The sequence below is a fragment of the Zonotrichia leucophrys genome, chromosome 7 (assembly GCF_028769735.1).
Source record: "Zonotrichia leucophrys gambelii isolate GWCS_2022_RI chromosome 7, RI_Zleu_2.0, whole genome shotgun sequence".
NCBI classification, from domain to species: Eukaryota; Metazoa; Chordata; class Aves; order Passeriformes; family Passerellidae; genus Zonotrichia; species Zonotrichia leucophrys.
The window spans coordinates 15204336-15229478 of record NC_088177.1 but is presented as its reverse complement, the minus strand read 5'-3'; the positions used below and the strand labels follow the sequence as shown (position 1 = coordinate 15229478).

At 41.7% G+C, this 25143-nt stretch overlaps 3 protein-coding genes across 6 annotated transcripts in view; 2 read left to right on the top strand and 1 right to left on the bottom strand.

The window, feature by feature from the left end:
- Positions 1–12534, bottom strand: part of PMS1 (PMS1 homolog 1, mismatch repair system component) — a 43483-nt gene extending 30949 nt beyond the window's left edge. Inside the window, exons 1-5 of one of the 3 annotated variants that reach the window (XM_064718266.1) lie at positions 12480–12534; positions 10031–10177; positions 6188–6370; positions 4151–4253; positions 2895–3058 (exon numbers count right to left, since the gene is read on the bottom strand). In XM_064718266.1, the coding sequence (XP_064574336.1) occupies positions 2895–3058; positions 4151–4253; positions 6188–6370; positions 10031–10162 (582 nt within the window). In that variant the 5' untranslated portion in view covers positions 10163–10177; positions 12480–12534. Of the gene's footprint in view, positions 1–2894; positions 3059–4150; positions 4254–6187; positions 6371–10030; positions 10178–11278; positions 11368–12190; positions 12325–12479 lie in introns of those variants that run through there. The other 2 variants (XM_064718267.1, XM_064718269.1) reach the window with 2 other exon arrangements.
- ORMDL1 (ORMDL sphingolipid biosynthesis regulator 1) lies at positions 12407–18997 on the top strand. Its single transcript, XM_064718270.1, has 5 exons — positions 12407–12538; positions 12783–12845; positions 13917–14097; positions 16447–16598; positions 17543–18997. The coding sequence occupies exons 3-5, from the start codon at positions 13924–13926 to the stop codon at positions 17676–17678; spliced, it is 462 nt and encodes a 153-aa protein (XP_064574340.1). The 5' UTR covers positions 12407–12538; positions 12783–12845; positions 13917–13923; the 3' UTR covers positions 17679–18997.
- Positions 18998–19992: 995 nt separating this feature from the next.
- OSGEPL1 (O-sialoglycoprotein endopeptidase like 1) lies at positions 19993–24930 on the top strand. 2 transcript variants are annotated; one of them, XM_064717999.1, is made up of 8 exons: positions 19993–20277; positions 20421–20670; positions 21310–21697; positions 22597–22801; positions 22882–23030; positions 23578–23708; positions 23856–23927; positions 24791–24930. In XM_064717999.1, the coding sequence occupies exons 2-8, from the start codon at positions 20459–20461 to the stop codon at positions 24879–24881; spliced, it is 1248 nt and encodes a 415-aa protein (XP_064574069.1). In that variant the 5' UTR covers positions 19993–20277; positions 20421–20458; the 3' UTR covers positions 24882–24930. The 2 variants fall into 2 exon arrangements, with proteins under 2 accessions (XP_064574069.1, XP_064574070.1); XM_064718000.1 differs by having other exon boundaries at positions 20124–20277; positions 20432–20670.
- Positions 24931–25143: the final 213 nt, after the last annotated feature.

Below are 25143 nucleotides of genomic sequence, written 5' to 3'. Positions count from 1 at the left end.
CTGCTGGAATTCATCAGGCAACCATTTTCAGATGCCTAACCTCAGACACTTCAGGGCAGCTTCAGCCTTTCTGCATTCCTCCCCTGTAAAGCCAGGGCTGTGCTTTCACAGAATCACAGAATGGTTTGGGTTGAAAGGGACCTTGCAGATCTCTGGGTCCAACTCCCCAGCCATGGGCATGTTTCTCAAGGCCAGCTGCTCAAACCCCATCCAACCCACCATTTTCCTTCAACTTCATATAAAATACAGGGCTGTAAAAACTGGGGGGATTTGCTTTTTCTGGGGGAGGGTTGCTTTCAGTTTTGTTTTCTTGTGTGGCTTTTTTTTTTAAGTATTGGTTTTGTAATTTATTTAGAAAACTTCCTTGAAATACATTTTTATTTACTTTTCTTACTATATTTTCTAGTCTTTCAATCCATCTCTCCTTGTCTCCTACTGTAATAGTTAATCTCTGCTATCTTCTTTCCCTTTTAAGCCCAGGTACCTGACTGTACTCTCAAGGTGCACCTTCTTCCATTACAACAGAAAGTACTGGTTCAGCCTCAAGAATGTGGGATTGTAACAAGTCCTCTGAATATAACTGCATATACATTTTGTCTTTTAAATGAACACATTATCTGTGAGCTACATAAAAAATTAAGCTATTCTAAGAAGTTGATTCTTTCTCCTAGTACATTTCTAACAAAAAAATAACAAACATACACACAAATAAAATCACCAAGGACACTATTCAGCAGAGTATTACTACAGCACAATATGCTGTAGTGTCTGTATGGAAAAACCAATTTCCTGATCCAAATCAGCTATTGAAATGACAACAATATTTAGCATATAAAGGCAAAAGAAGTAAAGAATATTCACATTCTGTGATAATCTAAAACAAATGCGCCATTGACCTACTGCAAGTTGCTACACACTGGAAGTTCAGAATTTCAAATCTTTGAAGAAGTGTGATACAACAGATGACTTTTTATTTTGCAGAGAACGCCAATGGCAGTAGAAAGACAGGAATCTGAATACAAATTTTATAAAGTTCAGTTCAGTTTTTAAATTTCAGACTACATTAAAGCATCTCCACATGCACAGAGACAGACCACACTTTCTGTCTACTTAAGCCTTTAATTCTCCTGTCTCAGCAATGGCTACTGAGCGACCTCTTGTGATGAAACATTTGAGCACTTTCTCACTGCTTTTCCTCTTTTAAAAAAATAAATTCAACGAACAAAAGGCTGGCAGTGCAAAATGAAAAATACAAAAAACCAACATCATTTTTATCATTACAATAAAGGAAACTTTGTTATCCATTTATTAAATCCCTAAAATTGGGTATTGAAGAATGTACCTCTGAAGGTAATAAGTGAGGTTCAAAAGAAACCCCAATATGCAATGGCAACTAACATGCCACCTTCACACCATTTTTGCAGGAAGTGTTGGGAAAAATACATGTCATCACCAACGTGGACCTCACTGCCACTGTATTAAAATAAGCAGAGAAAAACCACCCCAAGATACTCAATACCCTGATCAAAGGGATGGAATCAAAATACCATAAAGAAAATAGCATTTGTGAGTTGCTGAAAAGGGCAAAAACAGACCACCAAGAAGACAAATTAGTTTTACTGACCAACATCAGTACTGTGAACCACTGGTAGATATGTCAAGGAGCTCAATACATTCTTGGGGGCAGACACCCCCCAAGATGTCTGGTTCCAAATTCTCAGTGATCTCAATGAAGTAAGACTACAAGCAGCTACTCTTTCTCAGCTTTGAAACAGTAACTCTGTAGCCAGCTTTAGTTTTTCACAGTACCTACACAGTGATATTTAAAAATACATACATAAATACAATCCAAGCATGTCAAACAAGTCCAGAGGAGGAAGGGAAATCTGTTGCCATTTCAGAAAAGCACACAATGCCTTTTCCTACTCCCACTGCAAAGGAACTGAAGTGTGAATGTTTGGTTGATGGGGTAACTGATCAAGTCTCAGTGAGCATGACAAAAATCAACAAACAGCATTATTGTACAACAGAAACAGAACTGCTGAGGGATCTGGCCACGAGATGTCACTCTCTACTTTGTGGCAACTTGGAAGTTCATTTGCACAGCCTCCCCCTCAGAGGTGTAAAAAGCCAGGGTACAGCCAATGAAATCTGTTCTGCTAAATTTGGGTCAGGTTAAGGGGAATTGCTCCACAAGTCATTTCTGTAGCTGTGATGTAGAATTCCCATTCAGCATGCAGTGAAGTCAAAGTAACCTGCAAGTAACCCCTGCATTCATCCTCCCAAGTTTAACCAAGAGCAACTAGCTCAACCAAATGTTGCTGTTATGTTACTGTTCTTACACCAATGACATCAATTGTTTTGAACTTTCCAGCCTTTTAAAATAAAATCATTGTTACGTACTGAGCTCTTATGACTCAGAATACAGCAAGCTGCCTGTATGAACCATAGTTTCTATCCTATATCTATCAGATAGTCTATCTATCAGATAGACAGTCTAAAATAGTAATTTTTACAAGTTTTTTCAGGTGGCTTTGGTTAACACTTTATCAGGCCCCGTGGTCTAGTAAAGTCTCACTTCTTGGTTTGAAAATCATTACCATCTTTACTTACCACTAGCATGGAAAATAATTTTTATACTTCATATATCTAGCCAGGCACCTCTTGCAAGAGACCAAAAATACCTGAGCCCGGGTTTTAGGAGCTTAATATAAAAATCTGTAACCATTATAAATATATACCTGTGAAAGGAGGAAGTAAGTGGAAGTCCAAGACAAAGCTATGATGAAAGAAAAAACTAAGGAATGAAACATTTTGTGTAAGTATTACATGAACTGCATGCATTCATCAGAAACTGATCCTTAAGATAGCTGACAGAAAAAACTCATTATTACCTTATTATGTGTTAATGTTATCCTCAGGTCTGGTTTTATGATACCATATGCTGTCAGTAGATCTTGGACTTTTTTCAGTTCTTCCTTACATTTTCTATTTGTTGAGTAAAACTGCTTTCTTACAGGAAGATTCTTAAACAAATTTAGGACTGTTACTGTAGTACCTGCAAGAAAATAAAGTAGAAATTACACTGAAAGCAAATCACTGATTGGATCTTGAGGAAACTATTTTTACATAAACAGACATATTTCTATGCTGTTGCACTAAATCAGGTTATTAGCATGAGAAGAAATACACCAAATCAGCAGTCATTTTCCCCAAAAAGGCATCAAGACTTTTGATTCTTCTCCTTTATTTAGAGTTATGACTGCAGCATTAAGCTTTCTTTCATACACACTAACAACAGCAAGAACCAGCACTAAATAAAGCTGTCTCAATGCATAAGTTAGCCTTCATTAGCAAAATGATTAATTAAAAGACTAAAATCTAATCACACATATCTGGAGGCAAAGGAACACTGTGCTTCATTAAGGGCCTTCACAAGCATTTGCTTTGGGGTAGTACCTGAAGTGCCAAATACCTCTGTACACTGTAGGAGGAGGAATATTCATCTACCAACACAACCACACGAATTCCTGGCCCATAAGGATATTGCAAAGCATTAGATATGTCAGAGAACTCAACCATTTCAATGAAAGGCATGGCATTGCAACCTGCAGGCGTTCTGGCTGTGGAAAACACTACACAGGCTAAATCTTAAAAAGAATCCTTAGTAAAAATTAGGTACACACCCTTCCTGCAGGTTAGAAAGAACTGTGAGCTTGCCTGGTCCTACAGCCACGCTGCTTCCAGCAATTCCTATGTATGGCAGCAGGGCAACTCTTCCTCCTTTCTGCAAGGATTTTGCTACATGCAGAAACATTACTTTGGTCCTGAAGAAATCTTTCATACACTTACACAGACTAGGAGCATTTAATTTTTACAAGTTTTATTTCCACTGTCAGCTTGAAGAAGTGAGTCAGAGAAGGAGAAACTAGTTTATAATTACAATCTAGAACAACTTCCAAGAGGTATCATTTCTTATGCTATGACAACACATTCTCAGCTGACAGACACAAGGCATGAAACGTTTACAGCTGCAAAGATTTCATACTCAGCCTTTAAGTACCCAACAGGTATTTCAACATCAGACAGAGCCTCAGAGAAACACAAAATACACCTGTCACCTTGCAACACCAGAGCAGTGATAGCCTACCTTGCCCAAGATGGGAAGGCTTTTTAGAGGTTACACGTCCATTGCTATCCAAAGCATACTGAAGGCTGAAATCATCAGCAGCTGTCTTTGTGGTGACCAAAACCTGAAGAGAGTGATGTAAAACAACCTGTGTTAATCAGGGATAGACAAAGTTCAGAATGAGCTTAGATAAGCTTTGCTACCACACTCATCACACCAATCTGTTACTTTAGTCACCATAATTACATTTAATTAGTTTATAAAATTTCTCTTGAACAGGTGTTTCTTACAGGCACAAAAACATTCAGCATTATTCTGCATGTTTCCTGCCATGGAACTAAAAGCATTTCTATCATGCTGATTCACAAAGCACAGCAATTCCTGCTACCTACAACACACACTGCTCTATCTTCTATCTAGCATGGATTAAATAAACTTTATCAATTGACAGTTCTGCATTTTTACCCTCTGTGAGACACACTCTGACAACTTGAATTCATGTGAGATTCCACAAACTTAAAGACTACACTCAAACAAACAATATATTTTCTTTCCACACCTGAACATATCTGGCAGTCAGTCACAGCAAGTTTTGTAAGCTATTAAGGTACTTCACAGATTGCTTTAGCAAGAGCAGTCATAAATCAGAGTTCAGTTACCAACACTGTGAGTAACAGAACCACTGCCCTTTAACCACCTGGAAGACACAGTTTAACACACATACAGAGGTTCAGGATATTTTGGTTTATTTTAGTGTCTCACATGAATCATTCAGCATTCAGTCATGCCCCTGGAGAGAAAAACAGTAATTGATTAACTGGGAATTACAGTATTGCAGACCTACTTAAGGGCCAATAGCAAAGTACCTTCAAACTGAAATTTCAGGGGGCAGTTTGAGTAGGCAGAACACAATTAATGCCAGAAGTGTTAATTAACATAATTACTGATACAAGGAGTAATACTTATTAAAGCACTTCATACACTCAGGCCACCTCCCATCTCTTATGAAATCAGCCATAGAGCTGATTAGAAGCTCTGAACAGATGGCATTCTGCTCTGAGAGCTCATTAGAAAGAACCAATGATTGAGGTCTGTCATCATCTATCAAAACACCAACACTTTTGAAAGCATCTTTGGAAATCTCCATCCAAGTACACAACCCACTCCTGCTTGGTGCAATGTGAATGCAGCCCAAGGTACCAAGGAGTGAAGCTGTACCATTATCTCTCCTGAGCTCAACAGCTGATGCTTCCAAGCAGACACAGGCTTTGGTATCTTCCTGCTTGTTCTAATCCTCAGCAGACTTGCACCTAAAACTTGGCCTTGGTGCAGCATGAATTCAGAAAGGGAGAGCACAAGAGATCTGGCAGATGCTGTGCCTTCAGCAGCCTGAACACTTTCAAGATGGTTTTGAACAAACGTATTTACTTCTAGCCAACAAGTAAAGTAGCAAATGTCAGTACACTGCCAATCCTCTTAATACAAACACACGGCTCAGACTCAGCTAGGTCAGGCAGCAGGTTCCTGTTTACTCACAGGGACAAAGTTTGTGCAACTGCAGTCACATACATGTCAAAGAGCAATAAGGAGCCCAGCAAGATCCCATGAGTGCTGATCACCCAGATAAGAAGGCGGAAATCATTACTGCAATGGTGCCTATGTGGGCCATCAGCTCCCTGAAATGACTTCTGGCCATCACCTCCTGCTCCTTTCTTCATCTACCCTAAATCAAGTAGCAAAGCCAGCCATACTCTTTGACATGATACTCCCTGACACAAAAGGAAAGAAAATACAACACAATCTGTCTGTTACCTGTTCTGACTAAGCAAAATAAACAGAGCACTGCTGTGACCTGTGTGACAGAAAGGCAGGACTGACACAAACAAGAAATTTGTATGACATGGCTTCTGGGGCTGGGGAGAAAAGCAGCATACACAAGTATATCCCTGGCAAGTCACTGGAGCATTTCAACTCTTTGCACAGAATAAAACTTCCATGATCACATACAGACAACAAAAATCATAACACAAAGGCTCCCCATTTATTGCAAGTGCTCACTTCTGATACGCTGCAAATCGATCCCAAAGCTTCCCCACGGAAGCCGTACGTTGTCAGCCTTTCAAGGTCCTCAGAAGAGCTGATTTTTGAGGTGTAGTGTTTGATGGCCATAACTGGGACATCATCAACCTTGATTCCACTGCCATTGTCTCTCACTTCTATTTTGCTAAACCCGTAATTCTCCTAAAAAAAGAACAAAACACAAAGGAGCAGTAAAACATCTGAATTGATTAAGATGAAATTTTGAAGCAGCTAAGGTTGCAGCTTCTAACTAGCCATACAGAAGTGGAAGCTTTGCTTGTTTGGAGGAACTGAGCAACCATTAAATGTCCCTGTTTAAGGAAAAAAAAGGAAAGGAAAAATACACCATGCTAGGATAACAGTGATGGTTTCTCTAATTAAATAACATAATTCATCTCCTGTGATATGGAAACAGCAAAACCTAAGCTCAAAAGGAGACCTATAGCTGAAAAGCTGAAGAATTTTTTGCCTCTGTTCACCACTCTTACCTACTTGGTATCAATTTTTTTGAAATCACTTGAATGCAGCTCTGCATCCACTGAATTCAGCAGACCCTCACTTCACACCATTTTCAGTTTCAATTTTGATTGATGTGATTCCATTACATTTTCTGAGTTCTGCTTTCCAAGTTCAATACACAGAAGCTAAAATTCTAATGTGGGGCAAGGCATGACGTGTAAGGGTAATAAAAAAGCTTGTAAAGAGATACAGTATTTTACAAAAAGAAGTAAAGGTTCCCAGAGGTTCTTTTAAAACAGCCCTCAAGTAAGCAAAGTTCAATCTTTGTGATTTGCCTTTACATACATGTAAGGCATATTTTACTGAATTCCAGTTTAAATATGTCATTCCAGTAAGCACCAGCATAAATAGGGTAAAATTCTGAAACCCAGATATTTACAACAGCTAAATAAAAGATGAAATTTAGGTTCTGTAACATCTCAAACAAGTGCAGGAAAAAATTCTTCTTTCCAGCTACACTATAGTCTGCACAAGTGAGCAGCACCTGGAGGAACCACAAGCCAGGAGGAGAAAGTAATCAGAGCTGCAGGATCACTAACTAAGCTTCTTCCATAGAAGCAAGACTGAGTCTTTGAATAAATTATGATGCAACACTCAAAAAAATGTGCTGTAGTGTGTAATACCTCTAGGTGACCTTACAACTAGTTTTGCTTAGAAATTATTATCTTAAAACAGTGGCTGCCATCACTGATGCTGGACAGAGCATGTGATGGTGATCACTGAAAGGAGGTTGATTAAACAGAACAAACCTTGCTGTCCTACCTGGGGCTATGCTGAAAACAGTTATGAAAAATTATAATGTACTCACAAGGTTATTTCTTGAAGTAAAAAAAAAAAAAAGATGCAATCAAAAACAAAAGAAAAGGATCTAAAGAAACCCTCTGCATTCACACATAATCTGATTTAGGAAACATCAAAAGCCTCTGAGGTAGGCTCAGAACCACAATACACAAAAAACAACAGAAATGTGAGTACATTTCACTTTCTGTTTTAATGAATGCTGCAAAAGCTGTCTTCAGGTGAAGAACAATGCTTTTGCTCATGTTTGGGTCAATCTTACTGGGCAGCAAAACAGAACTAAGCAATACACCTCAAATGAGCACAAAAACACACAAGGAAATAGAGGCAGGAAACCCTCTACCTGCTGCTGTGTGTGCTAATGAAAGGTTTGAGAATTTTACAATGATCCCCTATTTTCCATTCTCATTTTTCCTTTCTGACCAGTTAGTTGTTTAAGAAAAGTGAGATTCATCTTGAATCAAAATGCTACATAAATGATTCTCTCTTTCTCTTTTAATCTTATTAATTTTTACTTGTTTATGTTTTATGTAAATATTATGTAAACATGCTCAAACTCTGTATTTTGTAACACCTTCCTTCATGAGCTGAATCTTACAAAGGTTATGAACCCATGGAACGTTTCAGCTGCTCTGCCAGGTCACTGATGGCAATCAGTATGATTCAGCTTTGGTACACAGTGCAAAGATGCCAAATAACATCACCTATGGCCAATCAAGACTGAAACACCAGCCAGTTCACCCCTGCCATGACTCTTATCTGACACCCATTCCATCTGCAGGCTAATTCCTGTCTGTCTGTCAGAAAGGAATTGTTATCTTTGTTCCGGCAAATTGGATAAACTATGCCCTCCTATTGCATCTGAAAAAGATTAAAACAATGAAAATGCTGCAGTTTCAGGCAAAACCCATCAAGCTGTAAAATGGAACTTCAAAGTTTCTTTCCTCTGTTATGCTTTTGAAGTAATCCAGAATTAATGTGGTCATTGACCTCTATTACATGGTCAGAGTTATTTTAATTTCCCATTAAAAAATACCAGAAAAAATCCATTGTTTTACAGTATTACTGTCTAAAGTTGTACAGAGTGCAGGTTTTCTCCTCTCCCCTATCACCCACAGAAGAAAAATCATCAAATTTCTTTTAATTGCTGACAACTTGTGTAAAGCCATGTTTGTTTGATTGGAACCACAGTGTTTTGGATTGTGCTGGACTGACACAAGAATGTCAGAGTAGTGCAGATGACTCATGCACTGAAAATGGTTAAAAATGCTCTTTTTCACTGATCTGGGACAAAGCTGGATACTGTGCTGTGAAACCCACACCAGTTAGAGGGCTCTCTCTTCTGCAAGGTTTGTTCCAACCATTCTGGAACACTCCAAAACCTTTCTGTCCACTCCTTGCAGCTACTGATCAGCTCCCAGGATCTGATCTCAATACCCTTCACCCCCACAGCTGTGTACACACTACTCACTCTGCAGTTACTCAAGAAGCAAGACACTCTGCAATCTAAATATTGAGAAGACAGAGATTATGAGAGACCATAGCAAAGGGACAACATCTTCAGCTCACTCAAAGCAGTAACAAACGTGCCTTGGCATCTACAGGAAAGCATTCTCACATGAACAACTGTAGTCAGAAAATACAGCAGACATGGACAAAGAAACAAGGAGAAACTGAACTGTCCTCCTAGTTAATTGCATTTGTCTAACATTTAATTCAAGAATATCCTATGCATTCACTGTTATTTGCAGAAAGGAAATTGGATACAATTCTGAATACATGCATTTATACAGGATATAGCAACACTTCTTTCTTATTAAGCAGGAGATACTGCTATATACAGCTGCTGACAAAACACTGCAAAAGCAGAAATAGGACAGCAAGAGGAGCTGACCAGTTACCCAATCTAATGGGAGAAAAAAGCTCAAATTCTTTATTAAAAGTAGTATTTTCTATTGTCAGAAACTATTCCTGAATGACATGTCAACTTTTTTGAAGAGCTTATAAACATAAAGAGTTAGAAGTAGCCAGAGTTCACCATGCTAATTAGAGACAGGGTGGTGATTTGCATTACAAGAACATCTTTTGTTTTGAATGGCCATCAACCTTTTCTGCTGTCTCCATTTTTACCTTTCTTACAATACTTTGTAATGAGAATTAAATATGTCAGCCTGACAGCAAACCTAAGTCCAACATTTAAAACAGGCTATTAGTCAGAAAACACAAATTTTAAGTAGGAAAAGAAGGATGAAGAAAGCTAACAGTTTTTTCCCCACAATACACCCAGAAGCACAAATATGCCTTACTGTTCCAGAGCAGGGCCTCAAAAACACAAATGGAAACTAATTTTGTACCATTTTTACTTGAGGTAAAAATATATACATATAAATATATAATAATCATTGCCATTCCCCAAATCACAATAGCCTAAAAATCACATTTGCAATGGAACAATTTTCTTGGCATCTTATTCTATATCCAATTCTTTTTGAGAGAAAGGCTTACCAGTTTAATATCAATGCCTGTAGCACTGGCATCCAAGGAATTTTCTATCAGCTCCTTCACCACACTGACAACTGAAGTAATCACCTGAGAACTTGAAAGGAGCCGAATTGTCTCTCCAGGCAGCTGTTTCATGGTGGAAAGATTCAGCTGCACAGAAAAAAACAGAAAAAGAATGTAAAAGGAACAATTACACGTTTCTAGGAAACTGTTTCACAGGAACTTTGAAATGCAGAAAAACACAACATTATGGCTGGAAAGTGAAATTTTCAAGTTACAGTAGGACAGACAGCTTCCTCTGCAGTCAACAGGTGTTGGGAGAGAAGTGGGGAGGCAACACACTGGTGCTGAGGAAAAGCCATATTCAATGGCAATGGGATCTACTGGCAAAAATAAAAACCAAACCCAAAAAAGTTCTCTATCACAGTCCTGCGTCTCTGATCTGTGTGCACTGTGTGCCCTCAGGCAGGTCATTTATTCCTATGTCACTCCATCTCTCACTTGAAAATGAAGATGCCTTATGAACCAGTGGAGATTTCTTTTTTTAATTACTGGAAATACAAAGGGCTATAAAATTCTTGCTATATTATAGAGACACTCTCCCATGAAGAGATTGTACCCAGATCTGTGAATTTTAGCATGTATTTCTGTTGAAGCATCTACATTGACACAAACAGCCAAGCCCCAGGAAAACCATTTTGCTGGTCCTTGTAGCTTGCCACAAAAGAATTCAATCACAGTTTTATATGCATATGAGACAGGCAGGGGAATGGTTCAGACAGGTTTCTTCTTTTCTCTGGTTTATGTTATATAATGCTATTTACACTGAAAGGCAAACAATCCTGGCAGTCCTGGCTTTCCCATTGATTCAGTCCAAAGTATCTGCTGAAGAACACAGACTGCACACTCAGCACCTGTCCCAAGGATATGAGCACACGTGGAGGAATGGAACAAACACAGATTTCCTCCTGACACAGCCAGGTCCCGGTGAGGGATTGCAGCCAACACCCCTGAGCATCACTGCCCTGCAGGGTGAATGCAGCTGATACAACAATTACAGGACGTTTCTCTGCCTCAACATCCTTCTAAAGACAGCTACTCTTCAAACATAAAAGACAAAGAAAAATGTGGTTACTTGGCTTTAAGGGGGGGGGACGTGGGGAGGAAGTACAGTGTTGTGAAGTACAAGCAGCACTGAAACTTTTCTAGGAACAGCTACCGAGGGGGTTTCTCTTTACTATTGTTATTTACATTGCAAAGGGAGTTTGCCTTTCAAATGTGGTAAAGGGATCCGATGAATCGTTTTTGCACCAACTGGAAAACAAGAGGATCAGGAGAACACGTGCACTGCTGAAGAAGAACCGATGTTAATATCATGTACACATGTTAATATCATATACACGTGCTCAGAGAGGCAGGTTTTGAGGCATTCATGCACTGTACAGGACTCCCGTGTCAAGTGCTTCACGATTCACTCATGGGAGTAAATCAGATGGGAGCTGGATGTCCCTCCATCAAAAGACACTGACTAAGACACGGGAGGATCTTAAAACAAAAACGCTGGAGACCTCAAAGACAAATTTTCTATGAGGTGTGACCGATGCAGGCAGCTCGGGAGAGGAATCAGCTCCCGGCCGTGTGGCGTCCCCTGCCCTGGACCCCAACTGAGGACACAACGCTCGCCACATCTCGGGAACATCTCTTGGGAGGCACAAAGGGACCTCTGGGATGTCCTACCCATGGAAAGGCACCCAGCCTACGATGCTTTTTAGCTAAGAGACACGTGTGTCAGCTCCAGCCACCTTACTACTGTAACTCTTCACGGACCACAGGCGTTCCAGCTCTGCTCTGTGGGAAGGCGCAGCATTTTCTGCGTGGGAGCCCCATCACTGATCTAACCCTTGCATCCTTCTACAGACATGTCCGACATGCCAACAACTGCGGTTCTACCCATCCTCAGCTAAACCAGGAGTAAAATCTCCCTAAATTTCACGGTTCCGGCCCTACAGACGTCTGAAGCGACACCAAGAACCCCGCCCCCCCCTCCGAGCACCGCCTTCCTCAGGGGCCCTCCCTCAGCGCGCATTGAGGCATTTATTCGGTTTACGAGCCGAAAAAGCGGGCGAAAAGCTGCAGATAAACCCTGCGGGCCCTCCAGGTTACCCCAGACCACAGAGCCGTCCGCAGTTCCCGGTTCCCGCTGCGAGAGGCGGGGCGCCCGCTGCTCCCAGGGCCTGCCCGGCCTCAGCCCGCGGGAAGCGGCGCCCCGGCCCCGGCGCGGCCTCAGCGAGGCGGCGGCGCTTCCCTCCCGTTCCCGCTCCCGTTCCCGTTCCCGCCCCGCGGCTGCGCTACCTGCGCGCCCGCCCCGCGCCCGTGGGCGGTACGGACGGCCCGGCCCGGCCCCTCCGCTCCCCTCCCGACCGGCCCTGCCCACGGGCACCGCGGGCTCTACCTGCGGCCGGCGCCCGACGCTCCGCTCCGGCTCCTCGGCGGCCGCGGGGCTGCGGAAAGGTGGGGCCGCGGCGGGGGGCGGAGGGACGGGCGGCCGGGGCCGCCTGCGCGCCGGGGCTGGGGAGAAGGCCACGGGCACGGCCGGCCTGGGGCAGCGGCGGGGCCGGGGCGGCGGCGGAGCGGGGCCGGCAGGGCAGGGATGGCAGAGGGAAGGCGGCGGTGCGGGGAGCTGCCCCGCGGATCGGGCTGGAGTCGTGGCGTGGAATGGGAAGGGATGGCGGGTCACGGCAAGATGTCTGTCTAGGTGCTGGCTCGGCGGGTGCTGCATCCCGGGGACAGAGGAACAGCCTTGAGTCGCCCATCCCAGGTAATGTGTGCCCTGCGAGTGCACGGCTTGGAATGCTTGGCGACAGGTACTGGGTAAGGTCGGCAGTGCCCCGGTTCGGGTTCAGCTTCAGCGTAGCTATTTTTAGTTTGCTGCTGTTCATATTGCAGAATACTCGGGTATTTTATATTCATTTTATACCCCATACCTCTAAGGTATGGAGTATAAGATAAATAAATGTCAGAAACAAACTTCCTACCGAAAGCAAGCTTGCTTTTGCTGGTTAAACAGTGCTTTTGTATTCTGATTCAGATGATTACTAAAAACCCTACTTCATCCCGCTCCCATAAATGCATATCCATAGCCCCAGAGATCACGTGAGTTGCAAGTAAGCAATAGTTTAGGGGGTTTTTAAAAATTATAATTACAAATTTTACTGCAGTAGGCTGAGAGTGGCATTGTAGGTAAGTTCTGTCAATTTCCTGGATGTATCACCGTATGAAATCATCCTGTGTATCTCTGCATGTGTCTGTTGCTTAGAAAACTTTTGAACCTGTTTTCTAATTTCAGCCGGATTTAGGAGATGAAAATGTCTGTCTGGAAACTAATAGATGGGGAGAGGAGGGAATCTGCACTTTGCTTCAAGAAAAAGAGGTGTAGATTACTCCTTTATTACTCTTTCTAGAAGTAGGTGGCTGGGCAGTGGGTATATGCAGAATTCTTCACTAACCATTACATGAACAAGAAAGAGGAGGAAGATTGTCTGATGTGGGAAGTGGAAAAGAGCTCTGGATATTGTCATGGATGGAGAAAATTCAGAAGATTAAAGTTATTAGCTTGGTTTCTTACAGCTTTGCAACTATTTTTTTTGAAATATCCCTTCTGTAGCAGGCTTGTGAATTTTATTTGTTTGGACTTGTTTTAAACAAATGGTTCCCAACTGTCCCTTTGTACAGATTTCTCTATAAACCATAGCCTGCAGATCTTGAGGTACATATGTGCTCTCTCCAGTCCTGCTTTTTTAAAGCAGCTTTTTCCCACATTTGAAAACTGCATATGTTAAGTCCTCCTCTGTAACAGTAGTCTCAGTCTTCAAACAGATCTGTTTTACAGGGTAAAAATGAACGTAGGAGTTGCCCACAGCGAGGTGAATCCCAACACTCGGGTGATGAACAGCCGTGGAATGTGGCTGACATACGCGCTGGGAGTCGGCATGCTGCACATTGTCCTGCTCAGCATTCCCTTCTTTAGTGTCCCTGTCGCCTGGACTTTAACTAATGTCATTCACAACCTGGTGAGTACCCTCTCTTGGAACAGGGTTTGAGTAGTGGTTGTTCATAAATACTTATTTTCAGTAGCAAGGGGAGAGGAAAGTAGCCAGTCTGTATGGACAGTGAAATCCTGCTGTCCAGAGCACCACCTCTCCTTGGCCTATCCACAAAGGACTGGCTGTTTTGGGGAGGAGGGGTGATACACAACCACTTTCAGTTTAAGCATGAAAGACATGAAATATTCTTTATGTAGTTATGTATTCTTTTAAATGGCATTTAATTATGCTGGAAGGTTGCAGACAGAAAATCATCATGCTAACCAACTTTCACAGTGTTCTGTATATTATTAGGCAGCTGTGCTGAATCCACAAACTACCACATTTTTAATACTTGGACACTTTCTGCTAATTTTCCACATACATCTGTTTAATTTTAATGTTTAATTTTAGCAGCCTACCTATTTTCTTTAAGAGAAATGCTTCTATTCTATTTCTTCTAGTTTTGCTTTCTGGCCAGGCTGCATAACTCAGAATGACTTCAGCATGCAATGTTGTCACCATACAGGACATTAGAGTAATCTCTCTTTTAAGCAGTGAGAAAAACTAAACTACTTTGACCCCAGCCCTGAAACCATTTGTTATTCAGAGGGTTGTGGCTTGCATGATGACTTTTGTATGCAAAAGATTTTGTGAGCTGCTTTCTGCTCCTCTCCCCAGGATGCTATCATCTTCCTGTAGCCACTTAAAGTAGTGCAGCTATCTGTGTTGGTCCTGCCATGCTTAGAGGAAAGAGGGCCCTAACCCAGCAATTTAGATCATACTTGAGGTTTGCTAGCTCAGCTTTCTAACATTACCAGCAAAGAAGACAAAAAGATAACTCCTTCCTGATTGAGGAAAATGATAGTTCACTGAGGATGGGTAATACCCTCTTGAATGCAAAGTTTTAATTTTTATTTGAGCTTTTTGGTTTTGTAGATAGGTTTAAAACTACTGGTGGAATTGTAACTGTCATTAGAGCGTTTTGTGTGTTATCTTTGACAGCATCAGACATGTCTGACTTCAGAAGATGTTGGCAGAGACAAGTATTACTAAATATTTCCCACATGCCTTACTGAACTCATTGCAAGTAGCTGTAATGACAACAGGGATGAGAGCATGCACTGGCAAGTAGTTTTGTAGTGAAACACTAGAAGATGAGTATAAATTGCACTGTTGGATATTTCAGAAGTTAAATGGCACTTCTCGTGGAAACAAATCCTCAAATGGTCTGACAAAAAAAAAATCTTGGATTTCCACTAATGGAAAACTCTTAGCTAACCTTGAAAGCAGTTTTGGTGGTTTTTTCTGCAAGTACCACTGGGAAATAAAATGTGGAGTAAGCAGTTGGATCTGTCCTAAAAGTGCCTTTATGGTTATTAAAATAGACACTGCAAACGTCATGAATCAAAAAATTAATTAAGCAAATCAATTGTCCTAGGTTCACAGGGCTCTGGTCTGGAGGCTGTTCCAAAAAAAGGTAGAAGGAGACATGAAGTGATTTGCTGAGATTTCACCTCCATTATAAGGGTTTGGAAGAAATGTGATTTTTTTTTTCTATATAAAACTTTCTTATGAAAATTTTTGAATGTGCATAGAAGGAAATCTTTGATATTGTCTCGTAGAGACTCTTCCCTGGAGTTGGTGTGCTCTCTTTGATAGAAAACAAGTGGTTTTTGAAACTGGAAGAGGGTGTACTCTCCTGTTTGAAACCAAGAGGCCCAAACTGGTCTTTCAGAACAAACCATACATGGCATGTTCCCATCAAACAGGAGCAGTCACAAGCAAAGTCCAGCATGTTTAAGGAGAAGCAGCAAAGAGGTGGACAGATGGCATTCAGCAGAATGCCTAGTCACATTCTAAGGATTTGAAGCTGATAAGGGGGTGAGAAAGCTTTCAGGAGCTGGTGTGATATTGTCAGTGTTTGTAGGCAGAGTTTTGCTTTATGCACACTCTACTACTCATTGCTCTGTTAAGACTGTGCTAGGAAAGTGGTGATACAAATCCGCACTTGTTACAGTGCTTGTTAAAATTCTGTTGCAAGGAATGGCGAATGCAAGGAACTTTTGCCTACTAGTGTAGAAGGCAAGGGAGTGGACTGGATGCCACACAGACTCAGGCTTTAATTCTGACTCTGCACAGTCTCAGGCAAATCACTTCTTGTCTCTTCCTTCCTCTTCAATAACTTGTCATTACAGGCTAGCAGCTCTTCTGGGTGAGAAATCACTCACTCTCCTTTTTCTTTATTTTTTAAATATTATAATGCATTGAACAATGTAACAATTATTTAAAAATACTACTAAAAGTGCCTCTGTGTTCACTTTTTATTTTCCCCAGGGAATGTATGTGTTTTTGCATGCAGTAAAGGGAACTCCTTTTGAAACACCTGATCAGGGCAAAGCTAGGCTACTAACACACTGGGAGCAACTGGATTATGGAGTACAGTTCACATCTTCAAGGAAGTTCTTCACAATCTCTCCTATAATTCTGTGAGTTCAAAACTGTGTTATGGATCAAGTGACACATAAAGCCGTGATTTCAAAAGCTGCAACATGATGGGCTGCAATTTACAGTCTGAAAGCATTTTCTGTCTTTTTTTCTTGTTTGTTTGTTTATTTCTACATCACAGCTGTAGGGAGTATTTATTTACAGGCTGTGTAATCAACAGTCTTTCTTCTGCTTTTGACACTCCACATACTGAAGTCAAAGTTTGTAAACAGTTATTAATGGGACAGGTTTTAATGATTAGAAATGTGAGGAAAACTTCCTGTTAACTCTTGAATTTCTTTAAGAGATTGTGAAGTCATAAATATTGAAAATCTAAACTAATTTGTGACAGCATTTATTAACTGTTTTGCAACTTGTGTGCTTCAAATGTGTCATTCCTCAGTGGATGGGATCTAGTGTCAGTTTTGCTTTGTACATATTGTCTTCTATTTACACTATGCAAATAGCATAGGAATTCTATTCACCTGTCTCTGTTGACAAAAGTGTGGTTGTGTAACTAAGAAAAATCAGATATATATTTATTATCTGACTCTAAAAGTCTTTCTGTTTGTCCCTGAAGAAAATTTACATGTCCACTTATATGGCAGTGAGAGGGGAGGGAAGATCCTGCATGATGTTTAGAAGGTTGGCTCGTAAAGGACAAGAAACTGCGAAAATATATGCAACTCCTCAAGGTGGGGAGAAGTGCTGGAAGAAAATAGTAAACTAAGAGTTGCTTTTTAGCACCTTGAGAGCTATGGGAAGAAGAGACTTAGACCATAATTTTGCTGTAGATACTCTAGAACCTCTAGTGAGATATTTAATACAGAAAGAGATGTTAACCAGTAAAATCTTACTAATCATTCAAGCACTTCTTTCAACTGTGTTTTGTATGTGTTTTAGACAAGGCTGCCATCAGCTAAGCTTGCTCCCTTCTCTCCTGCAGGTACTTCCTGACGAGTTTCTATACAAAGTATGATCCCACACACTTCATCCTCAACACAGCCTCTCTCCTGACCGTGCTTATCCCCAAGCTGCCACAGTTGCACGGGGTTCGACTCTTTGGCATCAATAAATACTGAGCAGAAGGTTCAACACTGGCTGCCCCTGACATGGCTACTGCTGCTCCCCAGGTGAAGGAAACGAGTAGTCTGCTGTGCTGAGTATCTCATCATAGCCAGGGAGAGATGCTTTTACGTCTGAGATACAATTCCTGCTTCCTGCAGCATTGTCTGGGATGAAAATCGACTTTGTAAGAAGATGCCTTCAGATACTTCAATGTGGATTGGAAACATGTAGAAGAAAGATTTCCATGAAGAACTGGGCAGGCCCAGTTCTAAAGCCTAATCCCCACTAAGACTGTACGTGTGGCTGATGCAAGTGGCTTGTAAGGAAGGTTCAAGTAACAGCTGAAATGGAGAGCAGAGTTTCACAAATACCCATCATCCATAATGCAGGTGGTAACTTTACATATAAATCCAGAATCCTCGATGCCAAGGACTGGTGAGGCCACATTCTTAGATTAAGAGAAATTAGGTAGTTTCTGCTGTAATGGATTGTAAGTGGTTGTGCTTGTTTTTGCATTGTAAAAGTTTGTCCCACAGTAAGTACTGTGGCAGCGAGCGTAAATTGATGGTATCATTCCTGCCTTCTCTGTTCTTGTGATTTTTTTTTTAATTTTTTTTTTTTGTCACAATAACTGAACAAAGTCCTTAACTGCCAGCTCAGAGGAGTTCCACATCAACTCAAGAGCTCAGTTTATGTACGCTTTTACAAGTTGCCACTGTTATGTTTATTTCATTTTGCTTACCAGGATACTGACTTTTCCATGTGTAAGTGAGACATCCTGAAAAATTGCAATTTCTAGGTGTGAATTTTTGACTGTTTTCTCTGCTATTCTGATGGGTTATTTTTCAGTAGCTGAGAGGCCAGTGAGGTGGTGGGGAAAGGCTTGCTGCTGTTGTAGGAGAAGGTGCTCTGTTACAGAGCAAGTGTCTGAACACGGAAGCTGTGTACGTCGTAAGCTAGAATAGAAGCTGAACTAGAAGTAGGTGAGTAGGCAAATCACATGGACTAACTATGCTTTTGCAGAAAAAGGTATAGATAACTTGCATGTCTTGGAAATGTGGAGGAATGCTGTGTTTTAGGGGTACTGTGTAGTACGGGGTAATCTTGTATATTATCAGCTCTGGAATTAGAGTGACGGAGGTACATCTACTGCTCTGAGCGCTTATTTCTCTGTCGTGGGAAATGAATTTTGAAGTCTGCTGTGTGTCTGCCAGCCCAAACCAGCTCAGATTTAATGGAAGACCTCATGTAAGACTTGATTTACATTTTGGTTGCAGTGGCAGCCAGTGAGCTGGAAAAAAAAAAAAATTAAAAATATCAAAAGACAAGCCTACAGTGGTGTACTTACTTTTGTTCTACAGCAATTTTCCAGCTGTATACTTTATCGATAAAGATGTTAAAAAAGAGTAATGAGTTACGAATTTTCTATAGCAGTTGGAAGTAATTATTTCTGTCTGTTGCTCACACAGAAAGCGGTAACTGGCTGATTTTTAAATAATGACCATCACAAGGCTGTGCTGCCTTTGGGCAGGGACTGCAGGAGACGACCCGAACTTGGTGTCCCGAGATCCGGGGTGCCTGGGGGTGGCTGGACAAAGCCTTGTGGAGGATTGCAGAGGAGTCCCCTGAAGGGATCTTTAGCTGATCAGAGTGACCCCGAGAAAAGTTCAAAAGTCTCTTTTCCCCGCCCGGCGCTTGAAGAAGGAGTCAGGGCTCTTCATTTCTCAGTCTCAAGGTTGTTTATTGTATCTTAGCTATAAAATTCTCTTTCTGCCCAGCCGAGGTCTGCTCAGCAAGGCAGCCAGTGGCACTCTGACCACCCTCGGGGCGGTGTTGTCTTTTTATACTACAAACTACGTATAACATATTTGCAATTACTTTCCCATACCTATCACCTATGTTAGCCAGTGAACTTCTATTCTAAACCGATCCCAAAGTGCCAGCATCACAGCAGAAGATAGAGACCAAGAAGAAGAAGAAGAAAGGCTAGACATGCCCAATTCCCTCCATCTTGTCCCCAAAACCCCCATTCTAAAAATCCCAAAATCTACCTTTTCACCCCGTGGTAATTTTACTATTATACTATTTAAACTTCTGTGACTTTCAGGTCCTCATACAAAGCAGGTAATTTGCTCCACGGGTCATAATCAAATCCACAAGTGTTCTGGGCTGCGTGCCAGGGTCTCCGAGCCCCCTGGCAGCTCTGGACGCGCAGAGGGACCTGCAGAGTTCCGCCAGTCTCCGCTCTTCGCACGGCGCCTGCGCCGGCCCGGAGCGCCGCCCGCGTTCCCGGCGGGGCGGAGCCGGGCCCGGGAAGGGGGTGGCGACAGATCGCGACGCGGGGAGGACGCGAGTGCGCCGCGACTCGGGCGGGGAGGGACCGGGGAGTTGCGGCCGCCGCTCCCCTGGCCGGGGCTGGAGGAGGATCCGCGGAGGTGGAGCCGAGCCCGGGACCCGGCAGAGCGGCCGGAGCTGCCCGGTCCTGCCCGCACGGCAGCGCTCCTGCTGCGGCCACGGGCCGGCTGTGACCTCCCGTAGGGCTGCGACCTCCTTAGGGCTGCCAGAGGCACCGCCGCAAAGCGTAGTGAGGAGCTCTCTTCACACGTAATTCAGGTAAAAAAAGACCAGGTACCTCCCAGATATTTTTTCTTAGGGTCTTAAATGTTGTATGTGGCCATTCGTGACTTTAAAAGCTCTTCAGAAAATCAGAGCGGAACACGCGCTTGAAAACCCTCCACTGATAATAAACTGTACAGTTCTCTTGTAGACGTAACCACCAGGTAGATTATAAACAATGAACAGCGTTGCCAAAAGCGTTTTGCGGTCGGTGAAGCACGGCCGAGCTGCGTGGCCGAGGACCGGCTCTGCCCACTCTGGGAAGCGGCGTTTTCACAGGCTGGTTTTGGGAATAGAGACGAGCTGTGATGACACCGGCGCTGCTGTGGTGGATGAAGCTGGCTGTGTTCTGGGAGAAGCACTGCACTGTCAGAAGGAAGTTCATTTACAGTAAGAACAGACTTCTCTCAAGGCTTCTGCCTTAAGAACGATTTTACTGTTATTGTTACTTATAATATCCATATGAAAGTCTTCCCTGCCCCATAAAACTCAGTAAGTGGTGGGTAGATATGAAGATGTATTACTTTGGCCTCAACACATACTGCCTGAGATAGTACTAAGGGGGAGGAAATAAATGCCATGAATTTAACAAGTTTCCTCCAGTGTTTTCTTTCAAAGAGAGACAGATTACTTCCCTAGCTTGAATAAAAGATGGAAACATTGCTACTGTTAAAATCAGCAATTTTAATTTTCCCTTTTTAAAGGAAAAATTAGTCAAATATAAGCATTGGTCGTTAAGAACATGAACTGACAAGTGAGGGGTTGTGAATATTAAGTTACATTGTTTTGGAACAGTGTTGAGATACATTTAAAAAGCATCTGTCCCAAAAAAGGGCAAGTTACATCCTTTTCTGGCCTTCCACTGATTATTATGCTCCCTTCAGTGCCCTTGACACTAAACAAGGCATTTGAGAGTGCATTAAGGAAACAGGCAGGATACAACAAGGTTAAGAGGTGCCCGAAAACTATTTTTATGGCATTCTATCTGTTATAAACCACCAATGCATCGCAATTCCTTGGTTTTACTAGATCGGGAGGAATAATTCCCGTGGTGGCACAGCAGCTTCACAGAGAAAACATCGACCGAGTGGTTCAAGAGGCCCTCAGTGCCAGCGGCGTTTCTGTGGCCGAGCTCGCGGCCGTGGCCACCACGGTGAAACCCGGGCTGGCTCTGAGCCTGGGCGTGGGGCTGCACTACAGCCGGGGCCTGGTCAGCAGGCACCAGACACCCTTCATCCCCATCCATCACATGGAGGCTCACGCACTCACCATCAGGCTCACACATCCCCTGGAATTTCCCTTCTTAGTTCTCCTCATCTCTGGAGGCCACTGTCTCTTGGCAGTAGCACAGGGAGTTTCAGATTTCCTCCTGCTTGGACAGTCCATCGACATCGCACCGGGTGACATGTTGGATAAGGTAATATCCCCTTTCCTTACCTGTTCTCTTCTTTTCATTGCATTTATACTACATAATGGTAGTAATATCATCAGCCTGAGGACAGCAATTCAATGCAGTACAAATTTTATGTAACTTTTTGTCTATTCTGAAATGCCATATACGTAAGGTATGAAAGGCCAATAAAAATGTACACAAAACATCAACTCTAACATATGTACATTAATTATATTTTAGCCAGTTGGCAACATAACCAAAACTGGTGTTGGATGTTACATTGACACTGATTATACAAAGAAGTTGGTATTAATTAGAGAAGATTTATAGAAGTGTTTTATGGAAGTATTATTATGCTATAGATGTTAAAGCTAAATGTTATGCTAAATAGATGTTAAAACATTTCTCTATTTTTAGTTTTTAGAGTTTGAAAAGCATGGTTTGGCCATCACAATCTTAAGTTTTCTGGGTCCCTTAGTACAGTCTGTAAAATTGATCACTTATGATTTTGTTCTCAGCACTGTTTTTAAACAGTACTTGTGCATATTAATTAAAAAATTGGGGGAGTGCATGGAATCATAAAGAGGATTTTCAGAAGTTGAAACCAGCTTTGTTCCTGTGTATCTGGTAATACAGTATGGCAGACTGTGTGTTTCCTATAGCTTAAAAATGGAGTAATTAATATTTCCTGAAAAATTTGTTGATCCTCATGTTTGCCCAGATTGCTCTAGAATTTCATTTCTACATACTCCATGAAAAAAATATCCTGCTGGGCTGAGGTTGTGTCTTACCCTTAGCATGCCCTGTTTGTAATTTCACAGTGGATTGGATGTTTTGGTGTCACATTTTACCCCAAGGACTGCAGTACGGTGATGCCATTGGAGGAGGAGCTGATTCCAAGTCTGTTGTTTGTCATCTCTCAGGTGGCACGAAGGCTGTCTCTAAGAAAGCACCCAGAGTGCCACAGCATGGCTGGGGGGCAGGCCATAGAGCACTTGGCTCAGAGCGGGAACCAGGAGCGGCTCACCTTCCGGCTGCCCATGCGGCAGTACCGCAACTGCGACTTCTCCTTCTCCGGACTGCAAAACATTGTCAATAACGCCATTGTGCAGAAAGAAAAAGAAGAAGGTATTTTTAGGCAGTCAGATACAAGCTGAGCTTTTGATGACCTGCACTCAGGAGCCCCCTTTGATGATATACTTTTATAGGTATTCAGGAAGGTGAGATCCTGTCCTGTGTTAAGGATGTTGCTGCTGCTGTACAGCACGCAGTGGCTGTTCATATTATCCAGAGAACGTATCGAGCCATGCTCTTCTGCATCAAAAACAGCATATTGCCATCAAAAAATGCCACTTTGGTGGGTATTCCTTTTTTTTCCTTTGTATAGCTGACTCTAAAACATCATTTGAAGATGCAGATGCCTTGTTGTACTTTCTGTCATTGACATATGAAGAGGATCTCAGTATGTATTATATTGTTAAAATACCAACAATATTGAAGTAACGGTCATATAAATATTTAGCTGGGTTTTAAGCTAGAGATTGTCTTACCATTTAATCTGACATCCCATAACAATTTGCCCTCGTGCTGCCCAATACTTGATGGCTGTTTTAGTTGCAGTAGAACCATAACTTGGAAAGGATCTTAAAAATCATCCAGTTCTAACCCTCCTGCCATGGGCAAGAACACCTTCCATTAGACTGACCTGCTTCAGGAATGTCTTTTTGCATAATAAGCAAACTTAGCATACTCTTTTCTGGTATGTTTTAATCTTAAATGCAGCATTATTATTATTATTCTTTAGAACTTCAACTGATAACCCTTTTCTAAACATGATGCTAATTGTGGGTGACCCGTAAGTACTTTGGAGTTAATGCCTTTTTTTCTTTTTGAAATGCTCTAAGGTTGTATCAGGAGGAGTTGCAAGTAATCAGTATATCCGAAAAGTTCTACAGAATCTGGCAGATGCAAATGATTTTGCTTTGCTGTGTCCTCCTCCAAGACTCTGCACTGATAATGGTGTTATGATTGCATGGTAAGAGTTGTTTCTCTTTAACACACATTACAGGAGCACATGCAAAGTTGACATTGAGAGTCAAGAAGCTTTTTTTGTGCTGGTTGAACCACGTGCTCCTATGCAGAGTTGTGATGTACATTTTTCTGTCATTGCTTTGTTGCTCAGGAATGGCATTGAAAGGCTCCGTGCAGGGCTGGGGGTCCTTCACAGCACTGCTGGCGTCCGCTACGAGCCAAGGTAGGGGACTGACTGCTCATTGCCAGGCTCTGTCCTCACTGTGGGCTGGCAAAGGGGAACAGGTCACATGAAAAACAGGCACAAGCTGCTGAGGAGTCTCCCTGCAGCACAAAGAAATTTTAAAAGTTTAGGCAGTTTTAAATACAAATGATCGTGGCTGGTATTTATGTTTATTTTGGCTCAGAAATTTAATTTATCACACATCATAACAGTTCTATGTATTTTCCTACTATGATTGTGTATAGATGTTAGGCTTAAGGCCAAACAAAATGCAGATATTTCAAAAGTACCAGCTGGTCTTAAACTTTGGAATTTTTTTAGGTTTTTTTTTGCCTTTCCATTTTCAGAAAAAGAGATTTGGATGGTCTCAATAAAAAAAAAGTATTACAGTTTTCAGATGAAAAATTATAAAATACTCTACTTCAAAAATAATCTGCTGTATATATTTCAGTGAATAAAAAACTAAGTTTTACTTGCTGTAGACAATGAATTATTTAAGGTTATCTTAGTAGTTACCTGTGAATCTCTAGTGTTTTACATTCATCAGCAGGACCTAAATTGAATTATCAACTAAAATCAGAATCTAAATAGAACAACAGGCCCAGAAGATGGCTTTGAAAATCTCAGCTGTGTTTCTAGAGTTTGGAATGGCTACAAACACAAATATTTCCTCATTGTAAAGATATTTCCAGGTGCAGCTTGAGATGGACTGTTTTAATGGTCACAGTTTTAGAAGTGCAGGAACTGTACTGAAATACTTGGACTCTCATGCTAATTGTAAAAAAGGTCTGTGAAGCTGTACATCCGTGTGATATGGCAATTACTATGTTAATTTTAAACAAATACATAATTTTGTTTTCCAGAGCTCCCCTGGGAATTGATATTTCAAAAAGAGTTGAAGAAGATTCCATCAAGGTCCCAAAATTAAAAGAGATACGATGGTTGGCATCTTAAAAAGTAACTTAATAAAATAAATAGTTCAATGAAAACTGTCAATGCTGTTATGGGTAGGGACAATACCTGGATTACGAGTGTTGAAATCAGCTGTCAGAGAAACAAATGCTGTGTTGCAATCACCAAAGTAATCCCAGTTACTATAAACTAAGCATTCAGTATTAAAACAAAAAAAAGCACAGGATGCATTCATAGTGAGTTCCTTGTACACACACACATGTACAACTCTGATTATTAATAATTATGCCCAAGTGTGTAAAAA